At 48.8% G+C, this 21,036-nt stretch overlaps 1 protein-coding gene across 8 annotated transcripts in view; it reads left to right on the top strand.

Moving 5' to 3' along the window:
- Positions 1 to 21,036, top strand: part of CNOT3 (CCR4-NOT transcription complex subunit 3) — a 1,075,180-nt gene that overhangs the window by 257,225 nt on the left and 796,919 nt on the right. For 3 of the 8 annotated variants that reach the window (XM_078655003.1, XM_078654997.1, XM_078654998.1), the window contains one exon: positions 2,900 to 2,969. In XM_078655003.1, the coding sequence (XP_078511129.1) occupies positions 2,900 to 2,969 (70 nt within the window). The remainder of the gene's footprint in view (positions 1 to 2,899; positions 2,970 to 21,036) is intronic. The other 5 variants (XM_078655004.1, XM_078655001.1, XM_078654999.1 and 2 more) reach the window with 3 other exon arrangements.

Here is a 21,036-nt window from a genome sequence, read left to right as displayed (position 1 = left end):
CAGTTGACCAGCCCTCCCTCCCACCCACCCTTCTGCCCTAGTTGACCAGCCCTCCCTCCCACCCACCCTTCTGCCCTAGTTGACCAGCCCTCCCTCCCACCCACCCTTCTGCCCCAGTTGACCAGCCCTCCCTCCCACCCTCCCTTCCTGCCCCAGTTGGCCAGCCCTCCCTCCCACCCTCCCTTCCGCCCCAGTTGGCCAGCCCTCCCTCCCACCCTCCCTTCCGCCCCAGTTGGCCAGCCCTCCCTCCCACCCTCCCTTCCGCCCCAGTTGGCCAGCCCTCCCTCCCACCCTCCCTTCCGCCCCAGTTGGCCAGCCCTCCCTCCCACCCTTCCTTCCGCCCCAGTTGGCCAGCCCTCCCTCCCACCCTCCCTTCCGCCCCAGTTGGCCAGCCCTCCCTCCCACCCTCCCTTCCGCCCCAGTTGGCCGGCCCTCCCTCCCACCCTCCCTTCCGCCCCAGTTGGCCGGCCCTCCCTCCCACCCTCCCTTCCGCCCCAGTTGGCCGGCCCTCCCTCCCACCCTCCCTTCCGCCCCAGTTGGCCGGCCCTCCCTCCCACCCTCCCTTCCGCCCCAGTTGGCCAGCCCTCCCTCCCACCCTCCCTTCCGCCCCAGTTGGCCAGCCCTCCCTCCCACCCTCCCTTCCGCCCCAGTTGGCCAGCCCTCCCTCCCACCCTCCCTTCCGCCCCAGTTGACCAACCCTCCCTCCCAACCTCCCTTCTGCCCCAGTTGACCAGCCCTCCCTCCCACCCACCCTTCTGCCCTAGTTGACCAGCCCTCCCTCCCACCCACCCTTCTGCCCTAGTTGACCAGCCCTCCCTCCCTTCTGCCCCAGTTGACCAGCCCTCCCTCCCACCCTCCCTTCTGCCCCAGTCGACCGGCCCTCCCTCCCAATCTCTCCCCCTCCTGCCCCAGTTGATCAGCCCTCCCTCCCACCCTCCCTTCTGCCCCAGTCGACCAGCCCTCCCTCCCACCCTCTCTTCTGCCCCAGTCGACCAGCCCTCCCCCACCCTCCCTTCTGCCCCAGTCGACCAGCCCTCCCTCCCACCCTCCCTTCTTCCCCAGTCGACCAGCCCTCCCTCCCACCCTCCCTTCTTCCCCAGTCGACCAGCCCTCCCGCCCACCCTCCCTTCTTCCCCAGTCGACCAGCCCTCCCTCCCACCCTCCCTTCTTCCCCAGTCGACCAGCCCTCCCTCCCACCCTCCCTTCTTCCCCAGTCGACCAGCCCTCCCTCCCCAGTCGACCAGCCCTCCCTCCCACCCTCCCTTCTTCCCCAGTCGACCAGCCCACCCTCCCACCCTCCCTTCTGCCCCAGTCGACCAGCCCACCCTCCCACCCTCCCTTCTGCCCCAGTCGACCAGCCCACCCTCCCTTCTGCCCCAGTCGACCAGCCCACCCTCCCACCCTCCCTTCTTCCCCAGTCGACCAGCCCACCCTCCCTTCTGCCCCAGTCGACGTGCCCACCCTCCCACCCTCCCTTCTGCCCCAGTCGACCAGCCCACCCTCCCACCCTCCCTTCTGCCCCAGTCGACCAGCCCACCCTCCCACCCTCCCTTCTGCCCCAGTTGACCAACCCACCCTCCCTTCTGCCCCAGTTGACCAGCCCTCCCCCCCCGCCCTCCCTTCTGCCCCAGTCGACCAGCCCTCCCTCCCGCCCTCCCTTTTGCCCCAGTTGACCAGCCCTCCCTCCCGCCCTCCCTGCTGCCCCAGTTGACCAGCCCTCCCACCCTCCCTTCTGCCCCAGTTTATTATACTCTGCCCCAGTTGACCAGCCCTTCCTCCCACCCTCCCTTCTGCCCCAGTTGACCAGCCCTCCCTCCCTCCCACCCTCCCTTCTGCCCCAGTTGATCAGCCCCCCGTCCCACCCTCCCACCCTCCCTTCTGCCCCAGTTGACCAGCCCTCCCTCCCAATCTCTCCCCCTCCTGCCCCAGTTGATCAGCCCTCCCTCCCACCCTCCCTTCTGCCCCAGTTGACCAGCCCTCCCTCCCTCCCACCCTCCCTTCTGCCCCTGTTGACCAGCCCTCCCTCCCTCTCTCCCTCCTGCCCCAATTGACCAACCCTCCCTCCCACCCTCCCTTCTGCCCCAGTTGACCAGCCCTCCCTCCCCCCTCCCTTCTGCCCCAGTTGACCAGCCCTCACTCCCACCCTCCCTTCTGCCCCAGTTGACCAGCCCTCCCTCCCTCCCACCCTCCCTTCTGCCCCGGTTGACCAGCCCTCCCACACTCCCTGCTTTCTACCCCAGTTGACCAACCTTCCCTCCCTCCCTCTCTCTCCACCCAAGGTGATCACCTCTCCCTCCCACCCATCCCCATGCCCTCCCCGGTTGACCACCCCCCCCTCCCTCCAGCCCCGGTTGACCACCCCTCCTGCCTGCCTTGCCTCTATTAACCACATCCCTCTGGCCTTCTTTGCCCACCCCTCCCTTACTCCCGGTGTACCAGACACACACACACACACACACACACACCCTACACCCTCATCCCCGTGTACCATATCACTCACCCTCCCTCCCTCCCCGGTGTTCCACTCTTCACTCCCAATAGTTGACCGCCCTGGTTGACTACCCCTCCCCTTCCCTCCCACCCCCCTTCCTGCTCCGGTTGACTTCCACTTACCCTCCCTCCTGCCCTGGTTGGCTACCCCTTGCCCTGCCCCGGTTGACCCGCCTCCCTTTCACCCCGGTTGACCTCCCCACCCACCCACCCTCCCGCCCAGGTTGACCTCCCGTCCTAGATCTTATTGCAAAAGCTAGCTACGAGCCAAGGCCTGGTTGCCTGCCCAGTCACCCCTGTCCCATTCTATGTGCAGCTCAGATTTAACGTGAGATGTGGTACTGTGATTTATTACTCCGCACGGTGCTAAGGGACATGTCTTTTTTCTTTGTTATAACTTTTCCACCAGGAGAGATCGATCGTTGTTTGAAAAAAGTGTCTGAAGGAGTGGAACAGTTTGAAGACATCTGGCAGAAGGTAAGGTGCTATAATAAAATGAAAGGTCAAGGTCCCAGAAGACTTTGCTCTCTTATACATTTCTGGAACGTGTCCGGTAAGGGATGCCCCAATCTTTCCCATGAGTGGATCCATCCTGCTGAGTATTACACAATGTCCCTTTTCAGGTTTATGTACATAATTGTTAGTTTGCAGCAGGACAGTGCATTTGATTAGCTGGAGTGAACCTTCGTGATTGAACTTCTATGGTGTTAGGACCTGGCTAACAGAAGGAATGCTTTATTCATGTTTGTGAACTTTGATTTCGCTCATTCATTGTGGATGTGTAAATTACAACCTTTTGCATTAGAAAGACTTAACATTTTCAAGCTACCAAACAAGAATTTTCATTTGTATAAAGGACATGTAGAGATTGTGCAATTGCTTTCTTGCAATGTTCTAGGAAACAAAAAACTAAAAGTCCCAAGCAGCAAAGAACTACAAAATCCTTGTAACATTGTAACCTGTTAAAGATGGTAACATAGTATATTGTTGGTCTTCTGCTGATGCCTTCTTTCTTGCGAGGAGCTGATCTTGAAGCATTCACTGCTAATCTTGCTTTTGCTCTGAAAGAAATGTAGTTAGTGTTCTACTTAATTTGTTATAGAAAAAACGGATTAGAGGTGGCCACGTAAGTAAGTTAAACATTGTATGCACAAGAATATAGAAAATACAATGAAGATAATGTATTTGAAACATAACAGAGTAGCATTTGCAGTCACAGGATAGGGATAATCTTTGCCTCTGTGTCTGTAATAAAATGGAAAATTCTTATTGGTTTTAGCTAGAATTTTTTACATTTTGTGACTGGGCCAGAAATGGACCAGAAACGAGGATTATGCAATTTCAAAGCGTATTGACAACGATGGGATAGCGCACTTTTTTTTGTGGAAGAATTGGTCTGTCGAAAAATCATTGGCCTGTATTAAATCCTCCAGTCTAGTACTTTCCACTTAGGACTTGGATGCCACAGCGTTTCTGATAGAGTGAGTGCCAAAGCATGTAATATCAATGCTCACCTCTGTCATGGTGGTCCATCTGACTGATTTGGACTGAGCTAATGTGGGCAGAGACTGCGGTGAACGATTTTCTATTTGAAATTAGTAACTAACCTGTTTGAGAAGATCTTCGCTCTCTGGTCATAGCGTCATAAGCACGCAAACAATGCAATGCAAACACATAGCCTCACTCAAAGCATGTTAAGCAGTAGGTCTCTTACTCGATTTTGTTCTCCTGTAAAGGGTGAAACAGACACTATTTTGTGGACAACTCCAGCATGTTAAATCAAGGACCTTAACTTCTGGCACTCTCCAACACGAAGCTAAACCCAAGATCATAGTCCACTAAGCTGGACATGTCTTCAGAGACAGGACAGCATTGTCCTTTTAAGGCTGAAGATATTCTCGTGACCAATACATTGCATATAAAATCATATTTGTGTCCCGGGGTACAGTGAATGCAATGCCTCTTATAAGTTTAGTTACCAGAGCATGTTCATCCACTGCTTAATCTGCAGAGGGCAACGAACAAAAGCCAGTTTTTTTAACTCTTGTCTGATTAATTGCTACTGTATTTTGAACATTACCACCACCAAATACATTTTGTATACTTTTTGACCTTTTAATGAACGGTTTTTCATCTAGTTATTGTTTTTCAAGTATAACACTAAACTGTGATTTACCTCTGCCGTGCTCAACATTTGATCCACAGTGAGGCATTTTTAGGTCTCGGCCTAGCGTACACTGCGCAGCAGTGTTCGCGCAGCCAGAGTCCTTTTCTTGGGGTTTTAAAAATGGACCTGGAAATTCCACACAGCTCGTGCGTGTTATTTCCTAGGTCCATTTTGATTGGGCTTTGTGTGCATGTATTTTTAAAACCGAACACTCAATAGGCCATTGGTGGAGCTACGTGGTGTCTGTTACGCGCACTGTCCCTTCTCTAAAGGGTTACTCCTATCTTTTTCTAATCTACAGTGGGAACATGCCTAGCTCAAATAATGGAATGGTGTGTGTTGACAGTTTTATAATAAAGGCCTTTCAAGGCTGTACTTAAACTTTTTTTTGCATTTAATACATCAAATTAAGAAAACATTTATTGCATATCCACAAGTGCAGGCACCATTCTCTGTGAAATATTCCAGAAATCAGAAGTAATACAGAGTGAGTAACAGCACATGTACCAAGGCAGCGAGTTAACATGATAATACAGTTATGTTCACACTTCGCTTCTCGTTCCTCCTGGTCGGAATCAGTGTCCGAGCCATCAGGGTAATTGAACTCATCCATTAGGAGCCTCCATGTCGCCATATCCTCAGTGGCTTCGTCATCTGTGCGTCAGAAACTTCTATTCTGCTACTAAGCGATCCCTCCCCCTTCCCCCACTCTAGTACATCCTTGAGCCACAAATCCTCAGTCTGTACCCGGGATCCCAGCCACCCTATGGCCAACCGGCATTTCGCCAGGAGAAGCGCTAGCTGGAGGAATTTGTACTGTATCTTGCAGTCCTTAAGCTTCTTGACAATGCCCAACAGGCACCTCCCAGGCGTACAGGCCCGTGGCCCCGTCAATCTGCACACTGCCAAGTGAGATGCAAAAAGGAGGCTTTGTCCTCACCACAGCGCAGACACTTCCCTGCCCTGCTGGGGTCTATGGTATTAAGCCGGGAGGGTGTCATATAAGTGGTCTTCAAATAATTGAAATGGAGTAACTTAAACATATTATTGCAGGAAACAGCCCTTACCCATACCACAAGCATGGTCCCAGTCTAAATCCTCAAGTGGTGCCCCAAGTCAGTTTCCCAGGTTACTCTCTACCAATATGAGGGCTGTGTCATATCCCCTGGAAGGCTTTGTAGAAGAGCATAATGAGGTGCCTGCCCTCCCCCAACCCAAGCAATCCACCTAACATCTGAGGGTGTGACTGAGCCCCTGGGAGAGTGCACTTTATTTCCTTTGCTGTATTGTCTAGCTTCGCATAGTGGAGTAAGTGTCTTTGCCCCACGTTAATTGTGTCCTGTGCTTCTTGAAAGTTGATAAAAAACCTCCCCTTTGCATAAGTCACACGCCGAAAGGCAGCCCCCCCCTACTATCTGTTGTAGGAAAGTGTGTTTCTGTTGCAGTACCCTCCCTCCCCCCCAACACTTTTTGCCAGACTTCTGGTGCACTTTTTCTTGTTGTACCCAGGGTCCCTGCCAATCAGGTTTCCAGGGCTTGTGTTCTTCACCCAAAACTAACCCAAATGTCAGCCCCTGGTAAATCGTACCACAGGTACCCAGGGCACTGTGACCTGAGAAGGCCCCAAGGGCTGCCGCACTTATTGTGCCTCCCTTAGAGGCCCTGTACCCTGACACTCACACACTGCCTTTGCAGGTTGCGTGTCTTGGTTTAGAACAAAACTAAAGAGTCGACATGGTACACATCCCTGTGTGCCATGCCCATACACCTTTGTCCTGCCATCCATCAGTCACCCCTCTAGCTGTGTGCCCTATGCCAGTGGTGAGGGTACAGGTGCATGAACCCTGTACCCCTACAGTGCCCAAGTCCATTCCTGGGCCCTGTAAGTGCAGTGCTGCCATTAAGAGTATATGGTGCTGGGAGTTTGTCATTACGAACTCCACAGCACCGTAATGGCTACACTGAAGAGTGGGTAGTTTGGTATCAAACTTCTCAGCACATTAAACCCACACTGATGTCAGTGTGGGATTATTGTAAATTGCACAACAGAGGGCTTCTTAGAGATGCCTCCTGAAACCCGACCAACTCCTAGTGACCTGACTGAGTGGCTACTTAGACTGCTACCACCAGACATGTTTCTGGACCCCTGGGTCCAGAGCTTGCTGCTCTTGTGGGCCTGAAACAATGCACATCCTGGGACGAGGTGCCAAGCCTCCTCCCCCAGGAAGGGCATGGGTCACGAAGGAGAAGCTTCATCAAAGGCATGCCGCCTTTGTGAGTTTCTAAAGACCACTTGCTGCTTTCAGCAACTGGTCCCCACTGGTTCTACCCCCCACTTGGTGCGGGAGAACCAGCGGGAAAAGCAAGTGAGTAAAAGAGGTGTGCCAACCTCTGCCAACTTCACCCCTAAGGTGGGGGTGGCGAGGTGAAGCACAACGTAGAGTCCCCACCATCTTGAGGTTAGGGGGGGGATCCAGCCAACCAGGGACAGACTCCTGCCCCCCTCCCACTGGAGAGTGGTAGAATAGGGGGTGTAGCCACCCCAGGAAAGAGACTCATTTGTCTCTGCCCTTTACCTACCTGTAACATCCCTAAATGTAGTATTTAGGGGCACCCTGAACCTTTCTTCCTCCGATCTAGCAACCACAAGAAAAGAAGAGAAGGACGAGAAGCCATGCAGTGCCAACAAGAGGACGATGCCGACTGACTTGGCTCCAGCCCTACATGCCTGTCTCCCCTCCAACCTGCTCCTGCAAAACCCTGGCGTGTCAAGCGGCCAGCAAGCCCAAATACCCCAGAGGACCTGCCTGCCTTTACTTTCCAAGCGGTTTCTCCCGAGAACACCGGACGTATTTGAACTGTAGCTTCTGGTGCCAGCCAGGAACCGCAAATCCAGCCCACTCTGCACCCGCCGAACCTGGCCCAAGCTCGTTTGGAAAAACACCATGAGGAGGCCCCCCGGCGATCCTGACCCGACATCTGGCAACCCCTGACCTGCCTCAAGCCTCCAGACGACGCCTGCAGCCTCAACCCAGAGGACCCCCCCTACCGCGACCAGAGCGGGTAAGAAAATCTGACGTCCCAAGGCATCCCTCTACCAGATCCCCCACGGCCTTGTGTGCCCAACCCAGCAGTGCCTCAACATCCCTACTTACCCCTCGAAGTGGTGGTCGCTCCTGGAAGATCCTCGTCCCCGAGCCTGCAGGGTTTCTTTGTCCCGGAGAATCTCCATTGAAATCAACAGGGCAGTTGACCTCAAAACAGCACCCTGCACCCGGCCGCCCTAGTGCTGCTGAGAGTGCCCCTTTTGTGCTAACTTGGTCCCCAACTTGCCCGGAGCTTAACCGTAGGTGCTTTAGGAGCTTTGCTCCCACATCCCCGTGGCCTGCTTGGCAGCAGCCACCAACTGGAGTCCCCCTATCCTCCATAGGATAACATTGGGCCTCAACACTCTGCACCTGGTCGCCAGAGTGCCGCTGAGGGTGCAACCCTATCTCCAAAGACCGATTACCTACCTGGAAACCGATAACCTCTTTTTCCTCATAGAATAACATTGACACTTTTTCTCTGAAAAAGTTTCTGTGTCGGCTTTTGAAAACTGAGAATATTCCTTAAAAATCACCCGATTAACCAAAACGCATTTTCTTAACTATTTTCAGGAGATGTCCCAGTGCTGAATCTAGGTATCCAGCACTGAGTAAGAACAGTATAGATAAAGTAACTTACCTGCTAAGTGAATTTCCTTCCATAGGATAACATTGGTTATTCTATGTGTCAACTTTTGAAAAACAATAATATTCTTTAAAAATAGTATCTCTAATTAAAACGTATTTACTCAACTGTTTTCAGGAAATGCCCCAGTGCTGAATCTAGGATCCAGCAGCACTGCGTTAGTAAAAGTAATCCGAAAAGTAATTAATTGCATTTTACTGAAAAAGCCTATTGATTCCTATGTACTGAGTCTACTAAGTTTTTGCATTGCATTACAACCCCTGTAAACTCAAATTTGTACAAAGTCCTACTATATCTTGAAAGTATTCAATAACAGCCTATTGTAGCTCAAAAATATTTACATGCTTACCTGTACCAGGCTTGCTTGGTTCTAGAAATAAAACAACAGTATTTTTTTATACAAAATAATTGGCCTAGAGTTCAGTTCTTGAGTGTGTGAATTCATTTGCTGACTGAGTGTGTACATCAAATGCTTAACACTGTCCTCTGATACTGCCTTACTGCTCGACTAAGCTACCACTTTAGAGAGTAACGTACTATCTAACTTTAACCTCTGGAGACCCTTGGAATCTATACACACTGTACCTAACTGTGGTGCAGTATATATAGAGCCAGTTTCTTACATCTGTCCACTGACATATCCTGCTCTATAGATCGGAACGGCTCAAGGTCCTACAACCATGGCCCCCTATCAAAGGGGGCCCTCTGCAGCACCTTCTTAACCATTCTTTCCCATATCTGTGCTGTATGCCGTTCCAGATATGGAACATGCTCTCAGAATGGCCCACTTCATCAGGAGGCTTGCCAGAGTAGACTCCCCGAGCTCACTCTGCAGCAGCCTCTTTTCCCAGTTAGCAGTACCTGTCAACCAACAGGCTGCATGCTGCAAGCGTGCTGCAAAGTAATATAGTTGCATATCTGGAAGATACCCCCCCCCCCTCCACCACCCCTCCATATTGCGCTTCAGGACCCACACCAGGTAAATCAATAACCTATTAAGCTTGCAAATTAAGTTTTCTCCAAGAGGGAACAGCGAGTTCTGGACTAGATGTAAACACCTGGGGAGAAAGACCATCTTAACAATGGCTGCCTGTTCCAGAACTCCATCGACCCGGTTAGGCCATTCAAAACTGTCCACGTTGAGACGATGATGCGCAGCCATCGTGTGTGTGACCATCAGCCCCAGATACCGGAATCTCTCACCCTCCCACCGTAGCCCGAGCTCAGGTATCTCCCCCTGCTTGTACCGATGCCAGTCTCTACTGTGGAAACATCAAAATCTTCCTTATATTGACACGTAAACTGGAAATCCGACCAAAGTCTGCTATATGCTGCATCAGTAAGGGGTACTGCCTCTGTAAGCGACCAGACCTAAATCAATGCATCGTCTACATACGAGACAATGTGCCCACTCTTATTCCCCAGGGCTCTAACTCCTTGCACAGCAGAATCGCCATAGGCTGCACCGCCAGGGCAAACAGGAGTGGCAATAAGAGTTGTACCCAATCCCGTAAGGCAGGCCCAAATCCCATCCCTCGCAGCACTGCCATGAGAACTCCACATGACCGTATAAAGACCTTCTCCAAGTTAATTAATACAATCGCCATTGCCTAATCTTTTCCTGTAGTTTAAGGCAGGACCTGAGTCACCCGCTGAAGGTTATGTGCTGTGCTACGTGCCGGCATGAATCCACATTAGTCCTCTTGTATCAAGTCACGTACCACTCCCTGCAATCGCTTCACTAGCAGTTTACAGAGGACCCTAAGATCAGCGTTAATCATAGTGAGTGGTCTGTAGAAGGAGGGGGTTCTCAGGGTCCCCTCTTGGTTTGAGAATGAGGCACATGACTCCTAATGGGGGGTCAAAGTCTTATCCCTCTGTGCAACCAGGAAGATTCAAGGAGTTTCTCCTATGCGCGTGCAGCGCAGGCCGGAAAATATTCGGCAAGGAAACCATCCCCCTGGTAGTCTTGGATGTGTTTAGCTCTCACAGAGCAGCCCTCAGCTCCTCCAATGTAAGAGCCTCCTCCAGGTCAGCCACCAGACTATTGGCATTGACATTTTTCCAGATCTGGAATGTTTGGTCTCCTCTGGAGCCCTTTTGCTTTGAGCATCCTTCTACAATTCCATCATGCAATGTTCTTGAACGCCATCTACTCACCATGTTGACTAAAGCTAATATTCTGACAGCAGTTTTTTTTAACTTCTACACATACTTGAGTGCCACTTATTCAAATTAGTGGAATTCTACTAGAGACTTTTTTGGCTATATGGTCCAAACCATCATCCCCTGCTGTCAGTAGGTCTGTTGCTGCCAGATAAAGAGCTGCTCTCCATGACCCCATTGGTCTTATCAGTGTACCCTTTTCCAGAGTTTTAACCCTTTTCCAGAGATTTCAGGCTTCCTAGTTATCCAAACTTGGTTGGGGATATTTGCCTAAGCTTTTTCACCTCTCCCACTCATTACATCAGTGGTTCAAAAGCTCAGACAGCAGTCCCTGACACTAATCCTAGTTGCTCCCACATGGGCCCGTCAATCCTGGTTCACAACTCTGTTGGAGTGATCAGTAATTCCTCACCAAAAACTACATCTTACTCCCAATCTCCTCACTCAGATCCATGGAGACATGAGGCATCCAGGTCCCAGTCATCTCAGCCTTGTGATCTGGCACCTGAAATCTTAGAGTTTGGCTACCTCTATTTTCTGCCAGACTGAATGAATATCATCAAAGAGGCTAGGTGCCCTACCAGAAAAGCATGCTATGTAGCAAAGTGGAAGAGGTTTGTGATATATTGTAATAACAATCAAATCAACTCGCTTGACCAGAGTTTTCACGGGACCACCAGCAACAGGTTCTGGTTCCGGTTGTCGCAGTTGCTGTTTGCTGCGGTCTGTCGCGTTGTGCGAGCTGCGAGTGCCCTACTCGTCTCGTCCAGCACTCCTATCCATCGCCCTCATCTCTGCCATTTCCATCGCGGGCAGCCGGGCCCACCCAGCGACGCCCGGAGAAGTCCGGAGAAGCCCGCTGAAGCCCGTATAAAACTCCTTGCAGCGTCCCTTTCTCGCTGGCTGGAACTGACCAGACTGGACTCCCACTCCTGGCAGGTCGGCCGGCTGCTCCCCCGCCCTCCCGCTGCATCTGCAGAGCGGAGCAGGCAGAAGCTGCCAGGAGCTGGTTAGGTGTTTCCGCTCCGCCGCCACTGCTTCTCATTATTTGCAATACTGCTCTCGCTGGCCACAGTGCCTCGACTTCACTTAGCCCTGCAGTTGCCGTTGACATTAGCCGCCTCCACTCTTACCGCCCTGCGGAGTGGAGGCGGCTAATCTAGAGCGGAATTAAAACATTTGCCTGGGAGCTCCTAGGAACATCCATTGAGTGCTGGGAGCAGCGGAACAGAGGGGCAACGGAACGGCGGCTTTGCAGGAGACTGCTGGGCAATGGCTACGGCGAGGGTGCGGAGCAGGTGAGAGCGGCGAGCAGTGAATGAGGGGTTGCGACATCGAGATAGGTGAACTTGGCAGCCTCTGTCAATTGGGGGTCGAGGGGCTGCGGGGGCTTGCCGCGAGTCACTACTATCACCAACACCAGGCACTAGATCAAGACTGTGGCCGAGCCCTTTCCCAGCGAACCCCCCCCCCGGAGTCCCCCTGTCACGAGCTGTTACTAGTTTTTGGATCAAAAGGTCTTAAGTTGGGCCCAGCCCCTCTGCCTCGTCCCTGCCTCATCCTCATCGCCCACAGAAGGCTCGTGCTAAGTGAGTTACCGGTGACCTATTTAATCCAACAACAACAAGTCGGTATCAAGTTAATTCATAATAACGAAGGGAAACTGATGTTGGGCTATTGGGGGACAAAACCAGCAAACATAACCAGTACATAAAACAAGCATATTAATCGGGGAAACACGAGGTCCGGTAGAGAACCATCCCAACCATCCTCAAGTCTACGTAAAAAACAAAATCAACAAAAAGGAAAAAAAATGTTCGACAATGGGAGCAAGGTCGACGACCCCCTCGGCTCTAATTCAGACTCCCAAAAAGTCTAATGTGGTAAGCTTGGGGACATTAGCGACATACCTCCATTTGAAGAGTGCTGCAGCGCTTCAATAACCCCTCAGCTGACAGTTCAGTACATTATAGCCCTCACAGAACTTTCTACAATGCCTCTTCAACGCAGACTAGGACACCATTAAAAGCAACGACTAAAGATACCAAGTTAAATCTAGCGGCCACTCTAAGGCCGAGTCCTGGAACTAAAAACGTAATCACAATTGAGGGCTCCTCCCAACGGAAGAGTCCACATTACTTCCAGCCCAAGATTACACCAAATTTGCTTTTTTGAAGGATCGAGGCACAGTAATATTCTAAAAAACTAGCAGTACTAAAGGATTGCGAACTCCTATGCTGTGGTATATAAATAAATAATACCGGATCTAGGTTTGACTGGACATAGCAATAACAGATAGCTCAATAAATAAGAGTCAAGATTCGAGGTAGTAGGAGTTTGCAGGTTTAATACAGCATAAAGGACAGGAACAGGACAACCTGCACGGGAACAGGATGGCAGGGCCTTGCAGGGGGGACAGGATTGGACTGGCGTATAGGCGTAACATTTAATAACAGTACACAAGCATATATACTAAAACAGTTGCATTACAGTGAATACAGTAGGCGGAGCAGTGGGTGTGGTCAATAGCAGTCGCGAAAGATAAGGGTGAAAGTGGGTGTAACGAGGCGTATACATGGACATGTGATGTAAACGTAACAGAATATGTCATAAATGGGGCGGAAACATGGAGGGGGCTACCTAAGGAGCCGGGACCTCTGACCTAATGGTGCGCGCAAACTGACAATGACGTGTTACTAGGAGAAGCTGGGGCTATGAACTCTGCGCTAGGAGTAGAGACTGAAGTCTGGAGAGTCAGGGCGACATGTACCTAAACCCTATCTAGTATCTAATGTTTAGAGGACATGTTGATATAAACTAAGTCAGGAGGGGAGAGGCTAACAGACTCTAAGACTGGAGCATGCATTATTCTACATGTAGTGCGTGTTGAAGAATATTAAATGACCATTAATACAGTATTTCTCTTACATGGAGACGTAAAGGCTAGACAATGACGGAAACTATTGATGCGATTCAGTAGCTTAGGAATGCAGAGAAGGAGGGCTGGACTGATAACTAGAATCATAACATACTCTTGGCAGACTCGTGGGCAGAGCCAGGCCGAGCCGGGCACTGCGAGGCAGGAAGTAAGTGAAGGGTCGAGGATACAGGTGGGGGCTGTATCGCTCCTCAGCGAGGGTTCAGGAGACAGGAGCTGAATCTGGTGTCCGGGCCCTTTTGAGGCCTAGAAACGGGGACTTTTCAATGAAATAACGTGCACACTGAGAAACGTGGCAACGTAACTTTACATAGGCCTAATACTCGTAGCTTTCACGAGAACTGGAAACTAGCATACTAGGGATGGACACAACTGTAATTGCGTCTTTAATCAAACATGGGGGATACATATGCATATTAATCATGCACACATAACATAAGATGGGGGACACGTAGGGACACAGAACATGGCAAAATTTACTTTTCCACATTCCCTCCTTGTCACTACGTTTCCATCAGGAAACATCAATATTCATGATACCATCTATCATTTCATACAGTATCATTTGCTCGTCTCGAATTTTCTTGGAACGGGATTTAGAACGGGACTTGGGGCTAGGAATGCAAGAGGTAGCACAAATGCCGCAAATCGCAGGGCCACATTGTAAACAGAGGCAGCAACTGAATATGATCGCTACTGCAATACCCAGAAATGACAATACTTTCCATCCCCAGGCGGAAATTATATTCCAGAACCAACCGGACCATGTCCAGGTGCCTGGATCTTGGTGTAACATATGGGCAATATTATGGAGTCTGGTAATAGCTGAATAAACAGACGGTGCGTTATTAGGAATGAAAATGCAGCAACTAGATCCGATGACTCTACATGCCCCGCCCCTATCGGCCAGTATGACGTCAAGGACGAGACGATTCTGGAGCACGACAATTCTCATAAAGGATTGCTCTTCGGTTAAGTTACCTAGAGCAGAAGTAGTCTCAATCACTACTGCTTCAAGGGTTCTCGTTAATGTACGTATCAGTTTACTATTCACGACAGTACCTAAGTAGGGGAAGACACCTTTATTGATATCTATGTATTGTTCTAGAGCAGTTTCAGTATAATCGACAATCGGGAGGTCTCTCTTGTGTCTAGTATGTACTAGGTGGGAATTCCTATGATAGTCAGGTGGGGCTAGAAAAACTGGTGGCAGTAGGAAGGCAATATAACAGGTTCCCTCCCAATCGAGGGGCAGACGAACATATGCGGTCTGACCACAAACAAAATAAGAATGACGTGAAGCTTTGAAAATAGATTTCCTACTGTCACTATACTTGATAATAGTAGTACAATCACTATGGCCTACATGTACGGAACCATTATTTCGGACACATAATTCACCTTTGACTGGTAATACTGACATAGCAGGTAAGTCTGGAGTAGTATCAGACTGAACATTCAGGACCATAAAATTCGAAGAATAATTACCTAAATTATAAACTTCATTTTCTAGATCTAACCCTGTTCTGTGGGGCAGACCTTGCTTGCCTGGGAAACATGTACTGTTAAGAAAAGACATATCTGTTGAGGATGACGTTAACGTGGACCATGCTCCACATGAACCGTTATGTGAAAATGGATAAGGAAAGAGTGGCAGAACTCCCTTCGGTGTCTGGAAAGGGGGGAGTCGACCACACACCCAACAATTAGTGGCATTGCTGGTCTGGTGTGAATAATGTAACATGCGGATAAAGGAATTATTACGCATAGCAAGACGATATGAGAGTTCATGAGGAGGCAGATCACTAAACGTGTGCTCTACTGTAGTAATAGATGACTTATTTACATGAGAAACTGGAAAACACAAATAAAATGCATAACTTGTGCAGGTAATCATAAGGCTGAGATATAGCAGAAAACATAAAATAATAGTGCAACTTTTAGAGTTCTCACTAACTCTCTCTCTGTGGGGGTCTATTATATACATGTCAGAAACCGGTCTAACCGTTTCACCTAGGGGAGGACTTAGACAATCAAACTGGCTGACTTATTTTACTAGACCTTAATTTTAGCTTATACTCCTGCTGCGGAGTTTTCTCTAACAGGGAGGAATCTGTATCATTGTCTTTTGCGGGACAGTCCTTAAGAATAGTACTTTGGCAATCTTTGAAATCCTCGGAAATGTTCTTTGAAACAGTCTTTAGTCCATAAATTTTTTTCACATGAGACAGGTGGACCCAGCCCTTCCTGCCTTCCAGCTTGACGGCAGTACGGGTGGCCAGGAGGACTTGCTTGGGCTCCTTCCAGCGGGGCTCCAGCGGACTTGAACGATCAAAGTTCCTTACAAGAACCAAACTTCCAGGAACGATTTCATGAGGTGCCACCTCGGTATTGTCTGGAAATGCGGCGGCAACCTGTGAACGACAAGAGTGTAGGGCAGACATCAAGGAAGCTAGGTAATCTGTCAGCATATTACTTGAAACATCGGTAATACTTCGGGGTCTAGGTGTACCCCACATATTAGGGGGGCGGCCGAATACGACCTCGTACGGGGACAGACCTGATCTGGAATGTGCGACCATGCGCATATAAAACAGAGCGACTGGCAGAGCTACTAGCCAGTCCACACCTTTCTCTTTACATATTTTGGCAATGCGGATTTTCAGGGTCTGGTTATGTCTCTCTACTAGACCGGCTGCTTCAGGATGGCGTACACAATGGAACTTCCACTGGTACCCTAACAAAAGGGAAATATGTTTCATGAGCTCAGATGAGAATGGCTGGCCGTTGTCAGAATATACGACCCTAGGGAGTCCATAGCGGGGGAAGAATTCACGAACCAACTGCTTGGCAGTGGTCGTGGCTGTGTAATCTGGGACTGGATATGCTTCTGTCCACCTGGACAAAGCACATACAACTACAAGGACATACTTGAAACCTCGACATCGCTCCATCTGAATATAATCCATCTGGAGGACTTCAAAAGGGTGGTCAGGGGGCTGGAATCCACCTTGTTCCACCGGGACACTTTTACCTGGATTAAACTGGCAACATATCATACAGGTACGGACTTTCTGCTTGGCTGCAGCTCGTAAATGCTTGTTGAACCAAATATTCTGGATACTATCTATCATAGCTTTTTCTCCTAAATGTGCTGGACTATGTGCGGTATTGATAATGACTTGAACCATAGAGTCGGGGAGAAACCATGTGGCTCTACCCTTCGTTACCCATCCCTGATCTGTCTGGACCCCTCCTTGTTCGGACCATTTCTTGATTTCATCGGGAGTAGCATGTAACTGGATATCTATGACATCTTGAGTAGGGTCCTTAACTGTCATACAGGTAGTCGGATCTGAAGTATGTGTCTGTGTCGGATTAACTGACATGTCTGGAGTCTGTGCTGTAAGCTTGGCTGTGCGATCTGCTAGATCATTACCTTGAGAAATAGTGTCAGTAACTTTCGTATGTGCTTTGCATTTCATGATAGCAATAGATGTCGGTAAGTGTATGGCATCTAACAGGGCTTGAATAAGGAGACCATGCTGAATCTTGGTTCCATGAGAAGTCATGAAACCTCTCTCCTGCCAGAGCACTCCAAAGTCGTGTACGACTCCAAATGCGTAACGTGAATCTGTGTAAATATTAACTTTCAGGTTCTTAGCATATATGCAGGCTTGGGTCAGAGCAACTAGCTCTGCTGCTTGAGCAGACAGGGTATCAATACGATGTGTTTCTATAACTTCAGTGTCTGTAGTCACTGCATACGCGGCTACTAGTTCTCCTGTACTTGTTCTCATACATGAACCATCCACATAAAGTGTCAGGTCGGGATCTGGTAATGGAATATCTGTCAGATCTTGTCTTGGCTTAGTCATAGTGTTAACTACTTCCACACAGTCGTGTGTGGCAGGATTCGAATTAACTGACGGTAACAGTGTAGCAGGATTTAGAACGTTGCAGCGTCTGATTTCTATGTGTGGCTGGAACAGTGTCAGTTCATAACCTGTTAAACGTGCAATTGTCAAGTGCTGAGTCTGTGTTCGGTTTAAAAGAACTTCCACAGAGTGTGGAACTTGTACTGTCAAGGAATGTCCTAATACTATGGAATCACTTTGTCTGATAGCTAGTGCTGTGGCTGCAACTGACTTGAGGCACGCAGGCAGAGCCTGGGCTACAGGATCTAGTGTGCTCGAAAAATAAGCACAAGGCTTGTACTGTCCTGCTTGATCTTGTGTGAGAACAGATAATGCTGTACCTTCACGTTCAGTGACGAAAAGTGTAAAAGGCTTACTGTAGTTCGGTGTAGCTAGAACTGGAGCTTGGCATAAAGCTTTCTTTAACTCATTGAAACTAAGTGTATGTTCAGATGTCCAAGGGAGGACAGTCGATACGGCTGCCTCCTGTGTCGTTAACTGTATCAGTGGCTTGGCTAGAAATGCATACTGAGGAATCCATTGTCTGCAATAAGAAGTGAGGCCGATAAAAGCACGTACCTCCTTCTGGGTCTTGGGCTGAGGAAGACTCGCTATTAACTGGATACGGTCAGGTGTCAACTGCCTACCCCTCTTGGACAGTAAGTGGCCTAAATAGATCACTTGCTGGACACAGAATTGAAGCTTCGAAGGGGACACCTTGTGCCCCATCTCGGCTAAGAAATACAAGACTGTAAGGGATGCCCGCTCGCAAGCACGTTCAGAACGGGCTGTGATCAGTAGATCATCGACATACTGGAGCAGGGCAGTGTCAGTTGGCATGTGAATATTGTCTAGTTGTCTCTTAAGTGCTTGACTATAAATACTAGGGCTTTCTGTGAAACCTTGAGGAGCTCGTGTAAATTGGTAGCTCCTTCCATTTAAACAAAATCCGAAAAGAAACTGGCTGTCTGGATGAATGGGGACACTGAAAAATGCGTTCTTGAGGTCTATGACTGAAAAAAATGTGGCTTCGGAATCAATGGCTGTCAATAGGGAAGAGATATCTGGGACAACTGGGTACTGAGGAATAATACATTTATTGAGTTCTCGAAGGTCAATCACTAATCGATATACTGGGGGTGCATTTGGATCAGTACGTTTCATGACTGCAATGATCGGAGAATTACATACATTGGAGTCAGTTTCTACAACTACTCCTTGAGCGATGAGCTCGTCAATAATTTTGGATAAGGCTGTTACAGCCTCAGGTGGCAATCTGTACTGTCTGATTCGTGGTAACACTACACCTGGCTTGAGAGTCACACGATGGGGTGTGATTTGCATATAACCTACATCAGTTGGACCTTGCGCCCATAGATGCTGCGGAACATTGGACAATCTCGGATCAAAATCTCGTAATACATAGTGACCCTTGAAGTCACGTAAAAACAGTCGTATTCCTTCTGGGGAGCAGCAAATAACTGCACCTAATTCTTTCAGTGTTTTAATACCTAACAGATTTTCTGGACACGACTTCGTAAGTAACAGATCAGTAGTGCGGGACAATGGACCTACTTCTAGAGTGACTGGCTTAGATATCTCGTTTACAATAGGCTTTCCTGAAAATCCAAGGGAAACATTTCTAGAGCCTGAGAGCGGAGCCCCTGGAACCTCGTCGTGACTAATGGTCGTCCTACTTGCCCCTGTATCAATCAGAAACTTTCTGTCTTTCCCTAATACTTGACTGTGAACATAGGGACCTTCTTGATCTACAGGTATCTCGATGAGAGGCAAGCCTACCTCCCTCTCTAGGCTGTTTCATGAGTATGGCTGATACTCTGGATACTCGGACTGTGCATACTGGTACATCTGCTGTGTAACATGCTGTGTTGCAGCAATAGGCTGCGGTGCTGGAACTGTCTGTTGTGCATTCTGTGGCTGAGAAGTCTGTGAAACTTGTTCTTGTCTAGGCGGACGTGGTCTTTCTTTAGTCTTACCGGTAGCTATGTTGTGTTTCAGAACTGCACACTCGTTTATATAGTGACCTGGCTGTTTACAATAATTGCAGGTCCCTTTAACGGGAACTGCAGGATGACTGGCTTGATTCGGACCCCTCTTCTGACTGTCTTGTGGAACAGATTGTGCAACTAGTACTTTCATTTTCGTGTCTTTCATACGTTTTCTTTCATGATCTTGCTCTTCTCTGATTCTATTCTGGTGATACTGAAGCATCTGTAACATTTGGGACGGGGTACTAGCTTGCCAGGTACTTTCGACTTTCAAAACTCGATTCTTAACTTGTGGACTTGAATTCTCGACTAATTTAGTAACAAAGAGATGAGGGTATGACTCGCTACTTGTCTTCAAGCCACTGTTTATAATAAAACATTTCTCAAATCTAGAATAAAAATCACTAGTGTCTTCGTCTTGTTTCTGTTTACAGGCTGAGATTGCATCCCAGTCTTCCTTTTTAGTTGCTAATAACCTTGGCAAAACTTGTATCAACAGTTCTGGTAATTCTTTACATTTCTCTCCTAGACCGGTACCTGGTACTCGTATCTTATCTTCAGCTTCTAGAACTGCCCAATCGATCTTTTTCTCTCCCACCTCCCATTCCTTTTCCTTGAGTTTTTCATATACCCCTGCGGGCAACAGGACTTTTAACATTTTAATTATATCTGGATACGTGTATTCTCCCATACGGAGCATGTCTTTTAATTCTCGGTGGAACCCTGCTGGATCTTTGTCATGACAGGGAATTAATTTCTTCATCTCTAAGAGTTCCATCTTTGTAATTGGGGTGTAAACAAACACTCGTTGCATTTCACCATCCGCTGTCCTAACTGGGTGTACTTCTCGTAACGGATTCTGTCTATCTATATAAAAGGGTTTACTTTCTGGAGGTGGAACATGAACAAAATGCGAGTTCAAAAACGTTCTATATTTGTGGCGCTGTTCTAGAATGACACTAATTAAATCGGTACCTAGACCTTTCCATCTATACTGGAGTAACTCGTTCAGGACATCATGTAACGGACCTGGATCAGAATGTTGACCCTCATACAGAGTAATGAGGTGCTGGATCATATACATACCCACCAGTCGTTGCTCGGCTGGAGGCAGTTTCAGAAACATTTGTGCCACTATTTCATCTGGAAAAGTGGTAGAATCAGTAATCCATCGGACTGCTGATCGGGCTAGTTCTTGTTCATGCATAGTACTTAACTCACTGTAACCGATTCGTGATTTCAGAATGTGATCGGTAGCTTGAAATACTTGTTCTAGAGAACCTTGTTCTGGTGCTGGATGAGGAACAGTTTTCTTGTAGTCTAGACGTGAATGTCGGTCGGAAAGTCTAGTTCTACCTACATACGCTATTCTGGTGGGATTCTCGTCGTCTACCTCTTCAGTAGAAGAGTCATTCTCTTTCTCGTTTACTAGTGCTTCTTTGCGTTTCTCGTGTAACCTTATTATTTCTTTACGAATTTTCTTGTACATACTCTCTATACTACTGATGGTTCTGTGTTTACCCTCGGCTATATTATCACTCCACCTTGTCAGGATTCTCATTTCGGCCGGATCTTTAGTCGGAGAATCTTGTTCTCTTATTAAACAATTAATCAGAA

The sequence above is a fragment of the Lissotriton helveticus genome, chromosome 7 (genome assembly GCF_964261635.1).
Source record: "Lissotriton helveticus chromosome 7, aLisHel1.1, whole genome shotgun sequence".
NCBI lineage: Eukaryota > Metazoa > Chordata > Amphibia > Caudata > Salamandridae > Lissotriton > Lissotriton helveticus.
The sequence above is the reverse complement of the archived record's forward strand: the minus strand, read 5'-3'. Positions and strand labels throughout refer to the sequence as shown.